The following is a 21,366-nucleotide window of genomic DNA, read 5'->3' on the forward strand; positions in this document are numbered from 1 at the left end:
ATCCAAAACAGAAGGAAGCTCCGTAAATCTACAATCACTGCTATGGCTTATACATTCACCACAAAGGAGGACTTGGTCAAGTTCTACGTCGGTAAAGACATCGCCGATGTACCGAAACCTGCGGCGGTGCTCGATGTAGCCATCATCCGCCGACACTGTGAGCGAATGAAGCGCACTGTGAAGGAGCTAGGCGTTGAATTCCGAGCCCATGTAAAGACACACAAGGTAGATTTTAATTAGCAAACGAAGAGACTCACAGAGCTTTGCTAACCGATACAGACTATCGAACTCACCGAGATGCAAGTGGACAAGACACAGCCTTCTGCAAAATTCATTGTATCCACACTCCTCGAGATCGAAACATTGTTCCCCCTTCTCCAGGAGTTGAAAAAGTCCCAGCAAATCAACGTTCTCTACGGGATTCCGCTCGTCCCTTCACATGTGAGACGTCTTGCAGAGCTAGCAGTGAAGCTAGGCGAAAAGTCAGTGTCCGTGATGATTGACCATCCAGACCAAGTTTCCTTTTTGAAGGGATTCTTCGAAATCACAGGCTTCCCCGCTTGTGTGTTCGTAAAGGTCGATACGGGCTACCATAGAGCCGGTCTCCCCCCTATCTCGCTAAACAAGAATGGATTATTGGAGAGACTCGCTGATGCAGAGAAGGAGGGATATGTCTTCTTTTTGGGTCTTTACTCGCACAGCAGCTTGAGTTATGGCGCGAAGACAGCTGCAGAGGCCATGGGTTATTTGAGTAACGAGATTCGCGGGTGCAAGGATGCATTGGTTCGGTGGAGGGATCTTCTTCCCCAGAATAGAGAACTGATTATTAGTGTCGGGGCTACGCCACAGGTTGCTTCTTCAAATAACCTTGTGCCTGGGGCTGGGGCTGTATCTTCAACCTCTGCCGAGGCGGAGGAGTTGAAGGCTTTGCTGCGGGAGTCGGATGCGAATGTGACAATTGAGTTACATGCTGGTGTCTATCCTGTTTTGGATATGCAGCAGGTATCTACACATGCAAGAGACGGAGCGGGAAGACTTGAAGAAGAGATAGCTCTTTCCATTATTGCGGAGGTTTGCAGTGTTTATAATGATGGAGAGCGGGAGAAGCCTGAGGCTCTGCTTGCGGCTGGCACTTTGGCATTGGCGAGGGAGCCTTGTGCCAGTTATCCCGGCTGGGGTGTACTGTCTTTTTGGGGGTTGGGTGAGGAAAGCGATGGGCCGAGACTGATTATCGATCGGATAAGTCAAGAGCATGGGATCGTTGGTTGGGAGTCTGGAGATCAGAAGCGTCTGCCGTTAAAAGTTGGGCAGGTTGTGAAAGTGTTTCCCAACCATGCATGTGTAACTGGTGCCTTTTATAGGTGGTACTTCGTTGTGGATTCTGATTGTGAATCTGCCGAATCCTCATCAAAGGTCGTGGATATTTGGGTTCGGGGTGGATCCGCCGTTACTGATCCGCTACTAGCAACGAGATGTCAGTAGCCTTTCGATGATAATAGATTGGTCTTGTGACAATATACGCATTTATAAACTGGCGTTTGTGCTTCAGTCAATACCTTCATTTCTTTTCGCAGAATTAATAGAAACTCTTCGCTTTTGTTCAGGAATATTACACACCAAGTCAAGCCCAGTTATGACTACTAATTTTCTGGGTTTTGCTGAGCTTGTTTTGAGATGAAGGAAAGATATAGCAAATAATGATATAATGATAATGAAATTGTTGGTCCCGAAAACCCCGAAATAGCTGAATATGCAATTAAAGGATGCTTTGCATCTATATGTGATGACTTCTATTCGGCAAGCTCGATAGGGATGTCGGTGTGGTTGAGATAGTACCCAAAGCAGGCCTCTCGATAGTTTGCCCTGTTTTGAAGCTCGGGGATACCGTCCATGAATTTCTCGAGCGGGCAGAAGCCATTGGTGGAGTTCTCGGCGTCGCAGCCAACTACCCCCGTCATTGGTAAGGGAGACCCGTTGAGCAAGAACCGCAAATATTTGGTAGTGTCCTCTGTTGACTCTAAGATGGGGTTCGAGTAAAGGACAGGGTCCAATGAGTCGAAAGTAACATCGTTCGGGCAGGTCCAGACTTCAGTCATGAAACGAGCACCAAAAGGCGTGATATCGCTAATTCTGAATGTTCGGTCTGGAGCATGATCAACATCACCTGGTAATCCTGTCAAGCTCGGATATTTGAAATAGTCAAGGTTCAAAGCGGCCATCACCGATACAATGATATTGTCGTGAGACATGTCCATATAGAATGGTTGTCCAAGAGGGAAGGTATCGGTGTTGTTATCGTATGTGGAGTTAATACTAGTATCACTAGAAGGGATAAGTTTTCCCTCCAGGCGGGCGGCAAGTTCCAGGACATATCCAATGCCCTGGGCACGGCCAACGGGTGAACCGATGCCCCAGTTTCCATAATACTGGATGTCCAGATTGTAAGCAAAGTCTTTCCACTCTTGTTCAGTGAAAAGAGAGCAGAATTTCGAACCAGCGAGACTGGTCTCCTCGTAAACACAAAGCGTTTGCATGGCAAGCACATCAGTAGACGTCAAGTTGAAATCCGGAGGAAGGTAAGCTTGCAGCCGAGTGCGAGCATCTTTCAAATAGCGAGCTATAAAACGTTCCGCTACCTTATTTGCATTACTTTGATCTCCTGGGCCCCCAATGCAAGAATAGTAGGATGCCAATGTGTTATTAAATAAAAGCTTCTCGGGCATGGCAAGAAGGTCATATTGGTCGTAAGAAGCATGAGCGCCTCTATCACCAAAGAACCCGCCTATTCACGGCGATCAGTAAATATTTTCGAACCTATGCTGCAAACACTTACTCAGCCACCAACGCGCACTCTCTAAAATGCGAGATTGATCGGTGGTGCGGAACAAGGGCTTCGGACGGACTGTGCCGTTAGGGAAGACATTCAAGGATTGATTCCATGCAACCACGTTTTCAGGAGTTGCACGATACAAAAGTCTACCATACTGAAGCCAGAAGCGGGCTCCGGAGGTAGCTTCCGTGGATGCGCCCGTTCTCATCAGTTCGTCCAAACCAAGGACAGATTTCCAATCGTTGAGAAACTTGAGGGGTCCAGTTGCGCCAATGCTTCCGTTGAGCTTATCAATAAATTTTTGAATGACTTGGCCATCCAAGGGCATACCAGTTGGATACCGCTGAGCATGACGGTGCAAAACATGGACCTGGGATAGCTCACACCGTTCCCCTTGAGGGACACCATTAGGAACACCCCAGTCGGCATCTTTGTAAGGAGAAAGTTGTGCCCAGCTCTTGCTCATGTCAAAACCAGATTCAAATTTGGCTCCAGTGGGTGCGGGCTTTCCAGTTGTGGCAGGTGTCCCGATGGTTGAGTTGCGCCATGTGGTTGAATAAATAAGAAAGACGATAAAAACAAAGATGAAAGAGATACAAGCTGAGGATACCCAGCGCCTTTGGGGGCTTCCCCCAATTCGAAGCTGTTCACCCATCTTGACGGTAAGAAGAAGATGAGACAATCGGTCAAGGTCCCCAACTCCGCATTCCGCCCCCAACTGATGGATTATCTTTTCTCCGATTGATGTATGTGGAACAGTTATCAACAACGAAAAATAAAAATAATGATAATAAATAAAAAAAACTTGAGTAGCTTAATCATTGTGTCTAAGATTTTCAAATCCGTTGTTCTTCTATGGTCTCTACCTTACTAGCCACAAAATGCACGCTCTCCAATGACCAAAAAGTGCACTTTCATCTCCTCATTGCAAGTGTAGATATTCAAATTCTTTCTCTTTCGTGTCTTCCAGGGATGTAAAAGTAAATATCTATGTTGTTTGAACTATTTCGATAGAGTAGCTCCTTGTTTTCAATGTGCTAATAAATCGCAAACTCACTTGTTCGCGGCTGTTTCCTGCGTGATATCGTTCTCCAATTGGATCATCTCATCCAAAGCCGCCATGAATGCTTTCCCATCAGCCTCCTTTAAAGGAAGTAGAGGCTTACGTGGTGCGACTCCATATCCATGCATTTGATTCAAAGCATATTCTACCCAAGGTTAACAAAGCTTTATGATTTTCAAGATGAAGAGACTCACTCATCGCACGAATACCACCCGGAACTGCAATTGCATCAGCTCTAGATAGAATAGCTTGGATTTTTGCGGCTTCCTTGATCTCATAATTGGAAGGCGATGATAAGTTGAGCAAATGCCAGAGCTTCATCGAAGCAAGTGGTGCGAAATTCGGTATACCGCTCACGGTCCCATGACCACCGCATTTCATCCACGGGGTAAGATCGGCGACCAGACCGTCGAGTAGAAGGAAAGGGAATTTTCTACTGCTGCTGATAGTCGAGTCTTCATTTATTGCAGCGTTGAGACGGATAAGTTTGCCAATGCTGCCGCCGCACCTATTTGGAAATTTGATTTAGCGTTTCAGGTCAGCAATCTCTTGCTCAGAGAGCACCCACGTCAATTTTACCCCACATAGGTTAGGTGCACTTCTTATCACTGCGTGTATTATTTCTGAGGACATGTCTTGGCCACCTGCATTGGAGGGAAAGTTATACAAAAGCAATGGAATCTTTGTCTAGATCAGCACCCTCGAACGCCAAACTGCGACATTCCCATTAACTCACCGGTGACCCAGCACATATATCAACATAGTACTGGACAACTTGTTCGGGGTCTGTGTCCAGACTCGCCGCATAATAGGCAGGAAGAATCACCATGCCAGCATCCCTTGCGATTGTCAGAACAATTACCACAAAAGAAGATTATTCTCACTTACGCGCCCGCTTCTGCCGCGGATTTCGACAATGAAATAGTTTCCCGTGTGCTTAGTCCTCCCACTCCAGCCACAATTGGAGTTGATTGGAGACCGGCTTCATCTAATGTTGCTCTGATGAATCGAATGAGATCGGCCCTTTCTTCGAAGCTCTATGTCGTGTCAGTTATATTGAAACCTTCACCAGATGTATTATGCCTTACTAAATGAACTGCCTCGCCCAGGGAACCAGCACATACTGGGACTGATAAAACACATATATCAGCTAGCAGAATTTCTAGTACTATTAAAATGCTTACCCATTCCCTTAGAAGCCATATCTTTAATAACGAGAATTAGTCCATTTATCAAATTCTGATCAGAGATTAAGAATACATACTCAATAAGTGGTTTTTGTACGTGTCATAATCCAGATTTTGATTCTCATCAAAGAAGGTGGGCAATGGCACATAAACTCCGGGTCGGAGAGGTCTGCGGTAAGGGGCTGCCATGTTGGACATTGAGTCAACAAAACCTTCGAAACAGACAAAGTTGGTATGAATACCTTTATCACAGCCAATATTCGCATCAATGCGCAAATCCCCGGGAAGGTCGGTCCCCACCCGACACCTGATAAGAGAAAACGCGGGATCTCGCCGATGCCGCCGCGCCGATCCTTATCTTTATCTTATCATCGATGTATTGATGTTTATCTTGATGGAGGGGGTTTAGATACAATCTTTATATGTAGTGATGCTAACGGACATGTTCCCTTCCGAAAAACATATTCTTCAAAATGGTTCAAGACGTATGGTCTTCTTACTTCTAGACACTATGTCACGCAACTAACCAATTTCGCAGGAAAAGAAAGACTTCGTTTATGATGCTAATGAAGTTCCCATTGCAGTTGGTGCTGTTGAAAATACCAGCAGCAATCATGGGCTTCAGCGAAAATTGAAGGTACTTTCAGCCTTACCCTTGCCATTGACTTCATGAATATTTTGCTAATATTGTCCAGCCCCGTCATCTGTGAGGTCCAACGATTTAAAAAATGTATCTCAAGCTGCTCACTATTAAATAGCCAAATGATTGCCATTGGAGGTGTTGTAGGCACGGGTCTCTTTCTCGGAACAGGTACTGACCTTGAAAATGGAGGTCCCGCAGGCCTGCTTCTTGGCTACTGTATCATGGCTTCTCTTTTGTACTCAGTGATGGTGAGTGTGCTATTATTACTCCTGGTTTTCCAGGTTGCTGACGATTCGCAGATTGCCTTGGGTGAAATGTCTTCCCACTTCCCCATTGCCGGTGGTCAATTTGCTCTTGCTGGACGATTCAATTCTCCAGAACTTGGGTTTGCGATGGGTATACTATTTTGGTTCAAGTAAGCCACTTGCTTTGGTTTAATTCTGCATGCTGACCAAATTGTAGTTATATAGGTACGTACAGGAACATACTATCACTTTAAATACAAGACTAAGAGATTCTAGTCGTTTTACCGGCGGAAATCTCCGCGGCTGCTGTTTTGATTAGCTACTGGACGCCCGCAGGGCAGACAGATTCCACATGCACCACTGGTGTTTGCAGCAATGCGATGTGGGTGGGACTAATGTTGATAGTAGTGGTGTGTATCGTTCCAAGTCTGAAGAAGGTTCAGTTATTAACTTTCAACGGTAGTTCCTTGTGAATTACGCAGGAACTCGTGTTTATGGCGAGATGGAATTTTTCTTCTGCTCAATCAAGGTGAGTTATGCGGATCTAGAGTATTGTGCATTTGAGTCTACTGTCTAATCTCCTTGGCTGACTCAATATTCACCAGATCATTACAATTCTAGGACTTATCATCACCGGGATTATTATTAGTGCCGGCGGTGGACCCAATCACGAAGCCATTGGGTTCAAATTTTGGCAAGAAACCGGCGGGTTTGTCCAATACGAAGGGATTGGTTAGTCACGATAAGCCATCGACAAGTTTTGACGCGTCTCACCTATTCCTTTACAGCTGGGGCCAAGGGACGTTTTCTCGGCTTTTTCTCGGTTCTCATCAATGCTGCTTTTGCATTTATTGGTACAGAAATTACCGCCATTGCTGCCGCAGAAACATCTGATGTGAGTCCCCACCGTTGGAAGTCAAATCCATCTGACCTTATACAGCCCCGAAAAAATGTCCCACGAGCTATTAAGAGCGTCTGGATCAGATTGGTTTTGTGTAGGTCGACAAATTTGGTGCCTCTCTGGGTTTTTGCTCACTTTGATATTCCCAGTTTATGTTTGCAGTGCTTTCTTGATTGGTCTTCTAGTGTCTCCAACAGACCCATCTCTTAATCTCGGTTCAACCGCTGCAAAGAGTCCTTTTGTTATTGCTATTGAGGTAGGCACTAATAGAATATATTGAGGCAAATGTACTAAGAGATCCAAACAGAACGCGGGAATTTCCGTCTTGCCATCGATCATCAATGCGGCTATTCTTACTAGTGCTTGGTCTGCAGGCACGGCAGATCTTTTCGTCTCTTCGCGCACGCTGTATGGGCTCGCTGCACGAGGACATGCCCCGAAATTATTTCTTAAGACCCGAAAAGACGGTTTTCCTTGGGTTTGCTTCGTCTTCTGTGGGGCATTCGCTCTACTTTCCTTTATGGCTGCGGCCAAAGGTGAGGCAGGAACAGTTTTCGGATATTGTGAGACCCCTTTTTCTTGTTATCAGTCGTCCCCGGGTTAACATATCCAAGTTTCCAATATGACAGCAATGTGCGGGATGATCTCGTGGACTGGCATTTTGTGGACAAGCATCCGATGGAACAAGGGTCTCAAGTCACAGGGTATTGACCGGAAGACTTTGCCTTATAGAGCACCTTTCCAGCCTTACCTTTCCTACTGTGAGTTCTTAAAGCATCGATCTTCCACCGGAGTGCTAACAGTATTTTCAGATGGAATGACTATGTGTATTATGGTTATCATCTTTGGTGGCTTCGGTTCTTTCAGTGTGTTTGCCAATATTTAAAGTATCGTGAAGACCCAGCTAATTGATTTTAGTTCATTCATTCAACGCGTCGACTTTCATTACAACCTATTTCCCGGTGCCTTTATTTGCAGTCTTGTTCTTCGGCTACAAATTTTGGAACAAATCTAAGATGATCAACTACGTTGATATGGACTTTTTCTCTGGTTCCTCGATTGAGGTTACAATCAGCGTAGGTCTTTTTTTCCTATTCCAATGGTCAAACGAAGCTAATCAATATTCAAGGGAGAGCCGAAGAGTATGTGGCAGAAGATATCTGAAAGAATTTAGAATTTTCATGACTTTTTGCGATTTGGGTGGCTGTTTCTTTACTTGTGAACAATTTTAAGATTTTCCAATCTATATCTCTAGCAACAAGAGACTTCCATTGATTATGAGATTGGTTATGAGATTGATTATGAGATTGATTGAGGGATAGCTCACAGTTACAATGCACATACTGCTACGTTCGTTAATTGGAACCGCTGCGGGTAATTGCCTCGTTTCTTGGGCAGTAACATGCATTTCGGCTCACGTCAAGCCCGCATCTTGCTGCTTGCGCTTCTGAATACTAATTCCTCATTCGTCAAAATTGCAAACAATTTCAATTTAGCCTTCGCTTTTTTTTCCGGCTCTCCCCCGCATTCTAGATGAATTGGTTCGGTCGAATCAGCTTTCGCGATGTTATCAAACCCCAGAAGATAAGACGATACTTTTCACAGATAAGATAAGCTTGATGAGCACATAGACTTACGCCAACAAATGGCACGTCGGTGTTGATTTTACATTGTCGGGCTAATCGCTTACCAAACAATATTGGACTTCTAGATTGCCACATTCCCGGCGCTGGCCTAATGAATCTCATTATTTGAATATTCTTGAGTCTCAGTATGACAATCAATGCCCCATTGGAGAATGCCAGCTCGGAAGATGAACTTCCAGCCAAGACCCGTCGCATTTCTAGGGCGTGTTTACAAGTGGGCATTCCCTTACATAGAACGAAGACTCAACGCTGACATGCCGATGAATAGTGTCGCGCTAGGAAGCAAAAATGCTCACCTTCCGCAAAGTCGGCCAATAGCCTGCAATCACCATGCAAAAGATGTCTGAGGCTTCAGATAAAGTGCTCCTTTGAAACCGATGAGGCGCCAGTGTTAGATGGCACAAGCCCATCCAGATTAGCACAGCTAGTCGTCGAGCTTCATAATCGGTACGGTGACTGCAGTAGAAGTTATCTCTCTTAAAGAGCTAAAATCGAATCAGAATCAACCAACATGAGACGCGAATTCTTGGACTTGAAAAGGCCCAACTGGAAAAACAGACGCCGCCAGCTAGCTTTATAAGCCCTTCAGTCCCAAAGTCAGGTGGCAGTTGCGTCAACAATGCATCAACCACCTTATCACCGAACCAAGCCAGTGTATCCATGTCTTGCATGGATGGAATTGATCTAGGCCCGCCGATGGCAACGCTCAGGTCTTTGAAAGTACTTGCAACCCATGGCAATACAGGACATGATTCAAATACGCATGTTCCGAGGGGGAAAAGGTCATACTCATTTGATCCCGTACTTCAAGGTATTTTGACTGTGGAGGATGCGCAAAAAGTAATAGATATGTATTGCATGAACCGATCCGCTCTTTATCTTTGACCAACGTCACTGACATAGCCAGTTTCTTCGATCATTGTCATCCTTCCGCGCCTGTGCTCAATGAAAGCACACGCTACTCATGGGGCAAGCCAGGACTTCACGCACCGGCTTTAGTTTTGGCAATCTGCTCGATCGGCGCCCGGTTCTGGTTTAAAGGAAACCCCAGGTGAGCCGAATTACTGCAGTTGATGAATCTAGACTAAATACGACTAAATAGAGACAGACGCTCAGCTGGGGGTATTCATGAAAACTTCAATGAGCTGACAAAGTTGCTGGATCAAGCAGTATCTCGATTACTTCTCCGGCCAACCCCTTCGGATGTGACACTAGATTCTATCCGCGTCCTTTTACTATACGCACAATGGATGCCTTGTATTCGCGAGGAAGATGACGAGGTGGATCATAATGGCTCGACTCCCCGTTTTTCAAAAAGTCGATATAACGAGATCAGTGCTGGCGCAGTCTTGGGCTTAGCTATGCGATATGCCCATCTCGTTGGTTTAGGTCGCACATGTATAGCCCCATTTGAAGGGAATGAGAATAAAATTTCTGGTGATGATATTAACAAATTGCGAGTCTACTACAACTTGTTGACATGCAACTTCAACCTAATGCTAACGTCGGGCTTCCCTGCATCTATCGATCTCGATTCGGAAAATTCGATGAAAATCGCTCAAGCATTCAGCTCACACAACGAGTCCCAGTATCCGGGTGATATTCGGGTTAGTGGACTGGTCGAGCTTGTATCAATCGTGAACGATGCCATGCGCAGCTCTGGAGATGCTACTGGTCGTCAGATTGGCCTACCTCGTCTACTGCAGCTGAATGAGGAGCTCGTTGAATGGGAAAGGTGAGAGAATTATACCCGAGTAATTCTTCTACTATTACTGATGTTTCTCAAGAGTCTGGTTTATTCGTCTTGGTAAGTCTGCAGACTACCAAGCCACTTCTCCTAATGCTGAGGCATTCATAGAGAGTACAGGACCAAGACATAATCATTTACCATTCAATTCAGTCAGAGTAAGTCAGCCACTGATTATATCCAAAGATTATTCTTCTAAATATTGCTTCAGTGGTATCGGCTTTCTTTGAACAGTGCCTCTTTGATGCCATTACTTGCTGTGGAGACTAAGTTCCCAGATAAACTACTCTTGGCTTCTTTACACCAAGCCCTGAAGATTAGTCTCACCTCAGCTGCGCAGATGATACTGTCTCTATCTATCTTTGGAGCGGAGTATGTCTGGGAGCTCGATACGCAAGACCAATCTAGCTTTCCCAGTGGCCCTTTCCATGCCGATCCTGACGCCATGGATTGGTTGTTCTGTGCGGTTGATTCCACATGGATTTCACATACTTTTGCGGTAACATTCCTAGCTCTGTGTTATATAAGAGGCATAATTGATGGTTGGTCAGCTCCTCAAATGGGTTGTTTCAATGTGCTAAATTCGATTCACAGAAAACCTCCAAATCAGAGCTTTGATTCATGACTCTATTGTCTCGAGTCGGCTTCCTAAATCTTCAACATCCATACTTGCAAAGTTACTTCATCTTGCAATGGAGATATTTGATGGTGTTTGTTCAGTAGCCACTTTTCATACCGCTCGCGACTTTCAGGGAGTTGTTCATTATGCTTCCTCTCTTGTGCTAGACTGTGGAGATGAAGAGAAGGGAAATAGCCAAGGGGTCAACGATCATGCATTCCAATCATTATTGGAAATAATGAATGATTCCGGGGTGGATTGGGCAGGTAATCTCCTCGGGGGCTTGGATGAAAACTTTGATTGGAATATACTCTGAATTTTCTATCAGCTTTATAGCATTTGCAAGAACAACAATAAGTAGATCTATTTCATTATTCAATGTCCAACTATAGCCTGGCTGTCCGTCTCTTAAATTGCGTCACTCTAGTAATCACCGTTAGCTAAGTCCCAGGCCCGCTTTTATAGACCAAAACTTACTTGGCATCATCAGCCAACTCAAATACAACATCCTGGGCTCCTTTCCACAAGACCAGTTCTCCCAAAGCTCGCAGGTTCTCCTTTCCCCCAACAATAGTTAAGAAATGATTTGCCGCCAATGGACCCATCTTGCTCGCAAAAGAGACTCCCCCATAACAAAACAAAATTTCGGTTTCGGAAAATCCGCCAGGATACAAAAGAATCTGACCTGCAGCTGGGTGTGCTGTATGGTTCTCAAAAGGGACACCAAAATCAGTCTCGCCTAGTGGAATCCACATTGCTTCTCCACTCCATCGTACATGGATGATTTTTTGTCTGTAGGGTAACAAGGAGCGGAAGGCTTCGACAGTCTTCGGTGCGGATGCTTCGAATGTGGCTAGGAATTGGTAAGGTCCGGCAGTTATCAGGACAATATTAGATTCTGCCATTTTGAGTTGAAAAAAAATATAGTATTGATATGGATATCGATCTCGAAATCAGGGAGTAATTGCTTGATTTCAGCTTCTTATCACGTCTCATCCTCGGTCGCGTCTCTATTGTCGGCACGGGCGGCACGGGCCAGACGGCAGAGATGCCGTGTGAGATAATCACGGCAGAGAAGCCGTGAGATAAGGGATACCTTAAAACGAACGTTGAAAGATAGTATAGTTTGGAACATTAGGTTCTCAATGAGGAGAAGTATATTCGCAATGCATCTGGATCATATGAAAATTCGCGTATATGAAACTACATGCCCTCCACGGCCTGGTGCAGATGCCATCGAGCCCATTCAGGAGGGGGTTCTGACCATCAGACCCGTATTTGAATCCAGTGCTTCATCTTTCGGAGCAGAGATATATGGTGTTGATTGGAGCAAGCCTGTTCCATCTGAAGTTGTAGCTCAGGTGAGTCTTGATACTGATGACGTTATGGATATAATATAGCTTGCTAACAATCAAAATCAGCTGGTTGCCCTACAAGACAGATACGCCGTATTGGTCTTTAGAAAAACAGGATTGACTAATGCTAGCCACATTTCTTTCTCTCAGCAGCTTGGAAATGACTTGGAAATTAATCCATTTTTCTATGGCCGTGAGAATGACCGTCTGGGAGAGCCACTGCTCTTCGATGTAGGGAAGTAAGTACTAGCAAAGAGCGTCGAAGCTGCTTCATACTCACAGTTCCAAGCATCGAGTTGGACGGGTCCTTAGTGAAGCAGGACAGCCGCAGATGGCATCACAGTCTGGGGAATGCTTTGTGGCATACAGATTCCTCATATCATCAGCAAAGATCCAAGTATTCCATTCTGCTTTCTCATGGAAATCCCGTTGCGGGAGGGTCTTGGACTCATTTTGCCGATACTCGGAGAGCCTATGCAGACCTTCCTCAGAGCAAGAAAGACGAGATTGAAGATCTTGTTGTTGAGCATGAGTAAGTTCATCTGCTTAGAAGCGGAAATTTCCGGGGTAATTAACTACTAACGCAATAATCTAGTCTCTGGCATTCCAGGAAGCTCGCGTCATCAGAGGTCTTTAGCAACCCTCTCCCTCATGAGCTAAAAGCAAAGCCACCGGCATATCATCGGCTGGTTCAAGTGGCCCCTGATGGACGCAAGACATTATACCTCGCTGCACATGCAAAGATGGTCTTGGGGAAAAACTTCGAAGAGAGCCAGAAATTGATTTGGGAACTTATTGATCACTGCACCCAACCCAAGGTTTTTATCAACATCCTATCTCAATATGAAGTCCACATTACTAACCGAACTCAAGTATGTGTTTTCCATGGAATGGAAACAAGGCGGGGATATGGTTTGGTGGGATAACCGGTGAGTTCTAGAACCCGGTCTAAACAAAACAAGAGACAAAATATAACATCGCAATAGACAATCTATGCATCGCGCCAATCCATATACTGAAGCGATGACGGCTAGAGATGTGCGGAGATCTACCATTCTTGATGATGGCGCTTTAGCATACGGGGCATCTACTAAAGAGAAAATCGCTGCTGGATGGTCACCTTAGATAGAAGTCAAATTTAACTCAAATTCGATGTCTTATTATCCTCAGAAAACGTCTAATCGAAATGAAAAATCGTATCAATCTTCCCATGAGCACCGGCACATGGGGCATGTTGGCAGAATGGAGTGCTCCAACCATTCGCGTAGGCAGGAATCGTGGAAATTGTTCCCGCACTGAGCCTTGCAAAAAACAAGGTGTAGGTCTTCCTGGTCACTGTGGTCTCCAATTTCTTCACGATGTTCATCGTCACTTTCACTGTCGTTGTCATCACTCTCCCCTTCCTCTTCATCTGAATCATCGAGTTCTGTACTTTTCAATGCCTCCAGACAAATTCCACAAGGACCTTCGATGACTCGGCGAGTAACATGCACATTTGGGCGCAAAGATGAGTCAGTAGTCTGATGTGTTGCCCTTTCTTCAGTTTGAAGGATTGCCTGAGACGGACGCGGCAGCGCAGGGGTTATTGTGGCGGATCTAGAGCTAGATCTTGATTCGTCCCGACGAGGTGCCCGATCTCTCACTCTGGTTTCTCCTGAAGCGTTCACTGGTTGCGTCACGACTGTTTGACTTTGTAGCCTTTGTGTGCTTGAAACGGAGCCATGACTCGTACTCGTGTGTCGAATTGTGATAACATTGCTGCGGTCCTGTGCCCGTGGAATTGAAGTCTCGCTTGTAGACGATGGAATCGGAACTGGGGTTTGTTGAGCTTGAAGTCTTTGAAGCACCGCGAGAGTTTCTTGAAGCGTCTGGTATAGCTCAGAACATTGCTGTTCGACGTTCATCAAACGTAGTTCCGAAGGGGTATCTCTTGTGGGCTCTCTGCTGGCTGGTCTGGTCGTTACCCGTGTTGGCTGTCTAACAAACTGTGGGGTTGACTCTCTGCGTAATGGTGATTGCAATCGCATGAATGAACGAATATTCTTTTGCCAGCGTGCGATGAGGTCCGATGCCTGGGACTGATGCCATCTTCTGCACAAAACATGGGGGGCAAGCTCCTCGAGAAGATCGTCGATGCATCTTCCAGCGCGCAGCTCTTCTGTGGCCTCGTCTAGTAGGTTCATAGCACGTCTGCGACCGTATGCATTTGTTGAGGCATGGCAGCGACGACCCTGGGATGGGGCGTAGCCAGCGCAAAAGGGCTCTTTCTCGGGTTCTAATTTGATAATCTGGGACAAATGTGGCAAAACAAACGACGAAGGCATGGTGCGGTAGACTTCTGCGTAATAAAATGTTGTATGAGCTTTTGTTGGACGAGCTTGATTTGAGAACATATGGCGGTTGCCGAGGATTCCTTATATCTTATGTCTTCTCTTCACTGTCGAGAACATTGTCTCAACCACACTTGAAGGTCTTTGCTTAGCCACAAGCTCGTGGCGCAGCTCCTTAAAATCCAGCGAGCTAATCCTCCATGCATGGCCGGCAGCATTTATTTTAGGATGGTTGGCTAATTTCTATTGGCAATTTATGATTGACCTCCAACAACATTACGCAAGCGCACTGCCTCACGAGAGGCTTCATCGCGCGGGAAGTTTTAGCGTCAGTTTTTCATAATTCTTGTTGGTGGTGGTATACCAGATTCGGCTTAGCCATGCAGCATGCATGGCGCTTGTGCGGGCTAATTATAGCATAGGCTTCAGATTATGCAACGTACTTATTCTGGAAGTTTGTGTCGTCATTCACGCCATTTGATTTACTCCCGGTCTCTCATAACTATTATCTTTTCTGATGCCCCACCCGTAGACGCCTTTCGACATCGTCGAGAGATTTGATACGCCTGATGATTATAAGTCTTCATACGATGTATTACGAGCACAGATTACAGCGCCCTTGAAGGCCAGCGATCAAGTAAATGGCTATCTTTACGCCTATGACGCTGAAGGAAACGAGGGTTTCGTTAAAATCGGGTACACCACACGCCCTGTCAACAAACGCCACGAAGCATGGTGTTTTGACTGCAACCGAGAATCAAAGCCTTTGTTTCCAGTACCTGGTGCTGAGGCAGCGCTGGGTCCAAATGTGCTTCGGGTCGAGAAGTTATGTCATGCGGAATTGCGACATCGTCGAGCGCCTATCTACTGTCACGGCCGTTTGAAGACACCAAGAATGGTTTCAATTGTCACCCACAGAGGCCTCTACAATTATCAAAAATGGTCAGAATGGATGCAAATAGAGCCATACCAATCCGACAAGTCATCACTCAAATTATTCAAGGATGAAGAGGCGCGAAAGACTTCTAATATGGAACAGTACATGAATGATTTATTGAAACAGTGCGATTGAGCATCTGAAGGCTGTTAGATACAGCATCTAGGTGAAAAGCTCAATCAAAAACTGGATTAAATATGGTCACCGAGACTCTCGAGATCCAACATATCCTTCAATTTAGTGTATGGGCCGTTAAGCTTCACCGAGAGAATTTTTTCAAGCCAGTGGTCCCCAGGGCTGCATTTTTGTATCTGGGATCAACACGTCGACTTGGTGCAGGTAGCTTGAATTTTTTTTTTTTTGGATGGGCTTTACAAGAAGCATTGGAGGTATTCCTCGGTCTGGAATTCCGTCTCTGAATTCTCTGCGGTGGCGATTTTGCAGTGACTTGCTGGTGATAAAAAATTGCTCTGCCAGATGACGTTGATACAAATCCCGGTTCCCGTTCCGGAACCATGGCTGGTCAAAAATTGCGAGTCATCAAGAATAAAGCAGGGTATATCTGCAAAAATCCTTGTCTCGCCGGAGATAAAATCTAGGTCATTTTCTGTCATTGAATTAAGAAATTTAAAGGTTGATTTACATTCGTGGGAACTCTTTGAGTGATCGGCGTAGGGTCCACAGATGATATAAGTCAACGGTGACGTACTGTAGAAGGGTCCTTGATCCTTCCAAGGTTGTGGACCCTGATTGTCATTTGAAACACTCCATAAATTCACGATTCCTCCTTCTTAATCTCTCGAATTTCCAGTCGTTTGTTTCAAACACTTTCATTTCGCTGAACAATGTCTGGAGATCAAGCCCAGGGCGCGGTCCATGGTAAGCTCCCTCACTCACCGCCAACCCTTTCCATACAAAAACACTGACTTAAATAAAATGTTAAGACATGGACCCACATGAGCACGAGGCAGGTCAAGGCACGCAAGAAGATGCCAGCAAAGGCGAAGGTGCCGGTACCAATCCGACATTTAGTTTAGCCGGTCCCGGCGCGTCGAATCCAGCAAGCAACGCGTACGTTGGAGACGATTATCGACTATACAATCCTCAATATGGAAAGGAAGTTGATTCTCCGACATGGAGCTTGGCTCAACCCCTTCCTCATATTGTCCGACCAGGGATGCAACATGGCGCATTGCCAGAAGATCGGAAAGAGGACAAAAAAGAAGTGCAGAATGGTCATGAACCAGCGGCAGAGAAGCCGCACTCCAAGGATGATTCCAAAGGCTCGGAAGATGGCTTCTTCAACACTTGGTCTAAGATTCGCCACATTCTTCGAGAGCCACTAGCAGAATGGCTTGGGGTAATTTCTTCTGATCCTTGTCTACAATATCATATTGCTGATTAATCTTCCCGTCGCAGATAACCCTCGCAATGACCATTGGGCTTTGCGCAACACTATCGAACTACACCTCCTCCGGTCAAGGTGGAAGCTACGCTACTCAAAGTATGGCATGGGGCTTCGGTTTTATGGCAGCAATTTACGTCAGTGGGGGCATCAGCGGCAAGTCAGGACGGTCAGGATGGTTAGGAGATTACTTGCTAATGATACTAGGTGGTCATCTCAACCCAGCCTTCTCTATCGCGTTGAGCGTGTTCCGTGGCTTTCCCGCTCGGAAGTGTGTTATTTACATAGCTGCCCAGCTTCTAGGAGCTATCACTGCTGGCGGAATTGCCTATGCAATCTACCATGATGCTATTGTCGAGATCGGTGTCAAAACTGGGACGCCACAAAATGCGGGTCTCGCCGCTGAGGCTCTAATTACTGCACCGAAGTCTTATGTTCATCCCGTTACCGCATTTTTTACTGAGTTCCTCGGCAGTGCTATCCTCTTCGGCGCAATTGTGGCACTTGGAGATGATACGAATGCGCCACCTGGAGCCGGAATGCAAGCTTTTATACTTGGCATTCTTATTACCCTTGTGATCCTTGCGCTTGGTTATAATACTGGAGGATGCTTTAACTGTGCGAGAGACTTTGGGCCTAGGCTGACCATGCTTATGGCAGGATGGGGTGGTAAGTTATTCCGAGAGACCCATGCGTGGTGGATATGGGGTCCTTGGTGTGCCGATATTAGTGGAGCGCTATTTGGTGCATTGGTGTACGATATGGCAATCTTCACTGGAGGTGAAAGTCCGATCAACTATCCTCCTCGGCGACGAAAGAGAGCATTCCAGGTGAGATCGGTCAATCTGCGGAAAAAGCTGGGCTTGAGGCGGAAGAAGACTCGGGATATCGAGAGCTCTTCTGCGGAGACTTGCCGCTAAATCATCGGGTATTCATTCACATACGACATAATGCCGTGAGATCGAGCTTCAGCATCTATCAATGGCTGCTTTAATATACACGAGGTATTGATAGTTGGGAGTTCTTTCCACAATCTTGGGGATTGAAAAGTTCCACATGTTCTGTTCTGTACTATGATCTCCACATTGGATATGGTTCCTTCTGCAAGGGGCATTTGGGGAGTTTATTTATCAAGCAACAAAAGAATTTTACATTTATTTTATAGAAAAATTTTTCGAAATATCAAACAGCTACCAAAAGACACTCTAATTCCAATCATTACGAATGTCTTTCTTAGAAGTATATGGCTGTGAGTAATAGAACAACATATGTAAGCCAACCGGCCACCTCAAACTCATTCGCTTACTGGTTGCGTTACCGGTTGCGTTACGGTTACGTTACCCAAAAAGCGAGGCTGATTGATATTCAGAACTCAGTTTGGAAGAAAGCGCTCTTTTCCTTTTATCGCAATATTGCTTTTCAAAACCATGGGGGGGGTATGGTTGTGAAAAAAGCCCCATCTTCCTGACATCAATTTCCTATGTTACATTGTCAAAATTCCAGAATTATCGATGAAGTCTAGGGATATATCCGAAACTTCTGACTGCCATGAACACGGATAGGAGTTTCGAAGTTTTATGTATAGCTATGAGGTTTTCATCGTGTTAGTATGTACAGTCCCAAACAAATTGAATAAGCGGAAGTTGATTACCTTGTGCTGTAATGCATTTTCTGCTGGATTTTGCATACTAGTGAAGAATGGGAACAGAGCTTTCAATTGGCTGAACGTCTCCCGGCTATATCCATCATTTAGCGTTAGAAAGCTTATCATGGTCCACTAATAAACTCACTTTTTCCACGCGGAAACATCAGGTCTATGTTTTGCACTGAGATCAATACACTCGTTGTGTCCCATTTTCTGAGGTCAGCAAGTAACTTGCCATGTGTCCAGTCAGAAGCTTTATTGAGATCTCCCTCTAGATGCATCTCAAAAAAGAGTTGCGACCAGAAGAGAAAAGTTCAATACATGGAGGAAGTAGTCTGACCCTGACAATTCATAATCTGACTCATTCATCTGCCAGCGTTTGGGTGCATCGACTGTTTTATTGGTGGCAGCCCGGGTGTTTCTCGAAGTTCCATTTGACTGTGAATCTGTCTTGGGTTTTGATTTTCCCCTCTCGTCTTTCTTAGCCTCTTTGGCCTTTTCTTTTTGCTTGGAGGTTCGTTTTGGCCTTTCTATGTTCTTGGAAGTGTTTCTTGAGGTGGCCTTTGGAGCATCCTGTTTGACTCTTTTGGTTGCGGGCGGACCTGGCTTAGGATCGGAGGCCGGTCTCTTTGTGTTCTTGCGTGTAGTAGCAGGCATTGTAAACGTATTTTCTATCGGTCAAATTCAGTAGTTTGAAGGGAATCAAGCAGTCAGGCAAAATTCATAAAGTCAGTTAAATATCTTTGAGAGATTTTATGGTTATTGGAGACTGCAGTCATATTAATAAACGAATATTTCAGATCCTGCAAAATATAGACAAAGAGACACGTCTGCACGGAGATTGAGTAAACGTGCAACAAAAGACGAACTCTATCCAGTAATAGTTCTCAAGGACAAAGAGTTATTCTTGGGTTTCATTCATGCTTAAAATTTCTTTTACATTCGCAAACTTGGTCTTGAGTTTCTTTTTCTGGAATCACAGTTTTCAAATGCGACACAATCCTGAAAGGTTCTGACGAAGGTTCGAGACACCTATGCCAAAGAGATCTTGGCAGTCGAGTTGGAACGGACTCGAATTTTATAGAGGTTGATTTGAAAGAAAAAAGCGGAATGAAAATTTTCATCCTTTTCGGCGGTGCCGATCTCACCCACGCGCCTTCCATGCCACAGGCGACGCTAGATAGAAATGGAATTTCCGATGCAATCCACATTGTGATCGCTGTTCAACTCAGAGAGGCCATTGAGTCTACTAGCGGCGAGGAAACAAGCGTAATGCCGTACCGTAATTATCTTTGAGTGGACGGAGACAAAGCGGGCCGAAATTCTTCGCAAATCCCGTCAAATCCCGTCAATATGGGCCAGCATCTGACCAGTCATAATCCAATTCAATGGCCGCAATAATTTTCCAAGCCAAGCTGGGAAGTTCTAGGTCATCGTGCTGTAATGTCAGCAGTCGGAAGCTGTCAATGGTAATGCCGGTCACTGACTCGCAAACCATGAGTCATTTTCATAGTATCTACATCAAACTCAATGGCAGCCATAATGCATAAAATTACCTTATTTCTGTGCTGTTTCTATAATAGACAAGGTTGCTTTTTTTTTGTTTCTTCCTTTTTCTTTTTCTTTTCTTCTAATGAATTTGCTTTCTACCGCTCTTCTCCGCTGCCAGCTTCAACCGGAGCTTGGGTCTGAAAAGACAATAGCGGCTTCTTCAAATCCAATCCCCACTCATGCTCCGGTCGCGTGAGATTAGAAAAGCATCAAAGTGGATCATCGCGAGAAGATGAGGTCCACCAGCATAGCTTGTTACAAGTCGCATCTCTGAGTCACATAGTTATTGCAAGTATAAATACTCAATGAGAGCCATGCCAATTGAAAACATACATACATCTCTTGTCTTGAATCAAACCTTCCAATGGCTTCCAACTACACATACTCATTCTTCCGCATCTCGAAGACGGATGGCATTAGCGTTTCCGCTCAAAAATACCGAGAACTGCGCCTACAAGCATTGAAAACTTCACCTGGCTCTTTCTCTTCAACCTACGACATCGAAGCAGCTTTCGTCGACACTGATTGGATAGACCGACTCACAGTTCCCTATCGGGAGGTCTTCATTTGCGCCGCTACACCATCTGGCCAAGATCTGTGTCCCAATGACATTCAATGGGTCGGTCAGGTTACTCTCCGAGGACCTGCATCCCGCGCTGATTTCGAGTTGCCCCCTGAAGCTGGACAGCCCCCTCAGAGATCCGACGAAGAGGAGGAGCGATGGCAGATGCTGAGCTTGTTTACACTTCCGGAACACCGCGGTCGTGGACTTGGCGGCAAATTATGCCAGGCGTCGCTTGATCATCTTCGATCGTATAGATCAACTCCGAGAGATGTTCAGGTTCGCCTTATCGTGAAGGCGGGTAATGATGTTACTGTTGAGTTGTATCGGCGTCTTGGATTTATACACGCTGGAAAGGCGACTCTTGTGGAAGCTCTTATCGCAAATGGGGATGAACATCTCATTCCGAAGGATGGGAATGAGGCGATGTACTCCGTGCGGCAGGGCCTTATCATGATATCGCGGATATCACGGTCTTAGCGACTTGATACCAATATAAAGTTTGAGTTCCTGATCTATACAGGTCCAGTCTCTACAAATCAATCATTATGAGCTTGCTATGTTCAGCATTTTTGGTCGTTTGATATGTCGACGAATTCACTCTACACTAGATCCTGTATGAGCTTGAGACCCTGAAACTGTCTTTCCACGTGTCTAGGTGCCACATTGTAACTATAATTTAAGCTTGAGTGTAGGTGAA

At 45.4% G+C, this 21,366-nt stretch overlaps 10 protein-coding genes across 10 annotated transcripts; 5 read left to right on the forward strand and 5 right to left on the reverse strand.

Annotated features, from left to right (window-relative positions):
* Positions 1 to 42: 42 nt before the first annotated feature.
* N7484_002313 (uncharacterized protein) lies at positions 43 to 1,482 on the forward strand (the record flags this gene model as incomplete). The annotated part of the gene is made up of 2 exons (XM_057112733.1): positions 43 to 225; positions 280 to 1,482. The coding sequence occupies 2 exons, from the start codon at positions 43 to 45 to the stop codon at positions 1,480 to 1,482; spliced, it is 1,386 nt and encodes a 461-aa protein (XP_056977470.1).
* Positions 1,483 to 1,790: 308 nt separating this feature from the next.
* On the reverse strand, positions 1,791 to 3,485 carry N7484_002314 (histidine phosphatase family protein; the record flags this gene model as incomplete). Its single annotated transcript, XM_057112734.1, has 2 exons — positions 1,791 to 2,782; positions 2,834 to 3,485. The coding sequence occupies 2 exons, from the start codon at positions 3,483 to 3,485 to the stop codon at positions 1,791 to 1,793; spliced, it is 1,644 nt and encodes a 547-aa protein (XP_056977471.1).
* Positions 3,486 to 3,889: 404 nt separating this feature from the next.
* On the reverse strand, positions 3,890 to 5,278 carry N7484_002315 (dihydrodipicolinate synthase family protein; the record flags this gene model as incomplete). Its single annotated transcript, XM_057112735.1, has 8 exons — positions 3,890 to 4,038; positions 4,088 to 4,401; positions 4,462 to 4,574; positions 4,630 to 4,732; positions 4,782 to 4,930; positions 4,982 to 5,022; positions 5,078 to 5,098; positions 5,158 to 5,278. Coding segments are annotated over 8 exons (1,011 nt in total), but the record flags the coding sequence as incomplete, so codon positions are not given.
* Positions 5,279 to 5,553: 275 nt separating this feature from the next.
* On the forward strand, positions 5,554 to 8,043 carry N7484_002316 (uncharacterized protein; the record flags this gene model as incomplete). Its single annotated transcript, XM_057112736.1, has 17 exons — positions 5,554 to 5,565; positions 5,619 to 5,717; positions 5,776 to 5,786; positions 5,839 to 5,971; positions 6,023 to 6,138; positions 6,186 to 6,193; positions 6,245 to 6,378; positions 6,432 to 6,497; positions 6,574 to 6,700; positions 6,757 to 6,863; positions 6,909 to 6,963; positions 7,019 to 7,125; positions 7,177 to 7,432; positions 7,484 to 7,630; positions 7,682 to 7,735; positions 7,788 to 7,945; positions 7,999 to 8,043. The coding sequence occupies 17 exons, from the start codon at positions 5,554 to 5,556 to the stop codon at positions 8,041 to 8,043; spliced, it is 1,635 nt and encodes a 544-aa protein (XP_056977473.1).
* Positions 8,044 to 11,354: 3,311 nt separating this feature from the next.
* On the reverse strand, positions 11,355 to 11,786 carry N7484_002317 (uncharacterized protein; the record flags this gene model as incomplete). The annotated part of the gene is made up of 1 exon (XM_057112737.1): positions 11,355 to 11,786. The coding sequence occupies one exon, from the start codon at positions 11,784 to 11,786 to the stop codon at positions 11,355 to 11,357; it is 432 nt and encodes a 143-aa protein (XP_056977474.1).
* Positions 11,787 to 12,047: 261 nt separating this feature from the next.
* Positions 12,048 to 13,361, forward strand: N7484_002318 (TauD/TfdA dioxygenase family protein; the record flags this gene model as incomplete). Its single annotated transcript, XM_057112738.1, has 6 exons — positions 12,048 to 12,242; positions 12,303 to 12,475; positions 12,526 to 12,768; positions 12,832 to 13,054; positions 13,110 to 13,165; positions 13,223 to 13,361. The coding sequence occupies 6 exons, from the start codon at positions 12,048 to 12,050 to the stop codon at positions 13,359 to 13,361; spliced, it is 1,029 nt and encodes a 342-aa protein (XP_056977475.1).
* A 74-nt stretch (positions 13,362 to 13,435) lies between these two features.
* Positions 13,436 to 14,560, reverse strand: N7484_002319 (uncharacterized protein; the record flags this gene model as incomplete). Its single annotated transcript, XM_057112739.1, has 1 exon — positions 13,436 to 14,560. One exon carries the CDS (start codon positions 14,558 to 14,560, stop codon positions 13,436 to 13,438), a length of 1,125 nt encoding a protein of 374 aa, XP_056977476.1.
* Positions 14,561 to 16,348: 1,788 nt separating this feature from the next.
* On the forward strand, positions 16,349 to 17,828 carry N7484_002320 (uncharacterized protein; the record flags this gene model as incomplete). The annotated part of the gene is made up of 3 exons (XM_057112740.1): positions 16,349 to 16,382; positions 16,448 to 16,863; positions 16,923 to 17,828. The coding sequence occupies 3 exons, from the start codon at positions 16,349 to 16,351 to the stop codon at positions 17,826 to 17,828; spliced, it is 1,356 nt and encodes a 451-aa protein (XP_056977477.1).
* A 1,007-nt stretch (positions 17,829 to 18,835) lies between these two features.
* Positions 18,836 to 19,210, reverse strand: N7484_002321 (uncharacterized protein; the record flags this gene model as incomplete). Its single annotated transcript, XM_057112741.1, has 1 exon — positions 18,836 to 19,210. One exon carries the CDS (start codon positions 19,208 to 19,210, stop codon positions 18,836 to 18,838), a length of 375 nt encoding a protein of 124 aa, XP_056977478.1.
* A 1,258-nt stretch (positions 19,211 to 20,468) lies between these two features.
* N7484_002322 (GNAT family N-acetyltransferase) lies at positions 20,469 to 21,146 on the forward strand (the record flags this gene model as incomplete). Its single annotated transcript, XM_057112742.1, has 1 exon — positions 20,469 to 21,146. The coding sequence occupies one exon, from the start codon at positions 20,469 to 20,471 to the stop codon at positions 21,144 to 21,146; it is 678 nt and encodes a 225-aa protein (XP_056977479.1).
* Positions 21,147 to 21,366: the final 220 nt, after the last annotated feature.

The sequence above is a fragment of the Penicillium longicatenatum genome (genome assembly GCF_028827895.1).
Source record: "Penicillium longicatenatum strain IBT 33135 chromosome Unknown contig_1_segment0_segment0, whole genome shotgun sequence".
Taxonomy (NCBI): Eukaryota; Fungi; Ascomycota; class Eurotiomycetes; order Eurotiales; family Aspergillaceae; genus Penicillium; species Penicillium longicatenatum.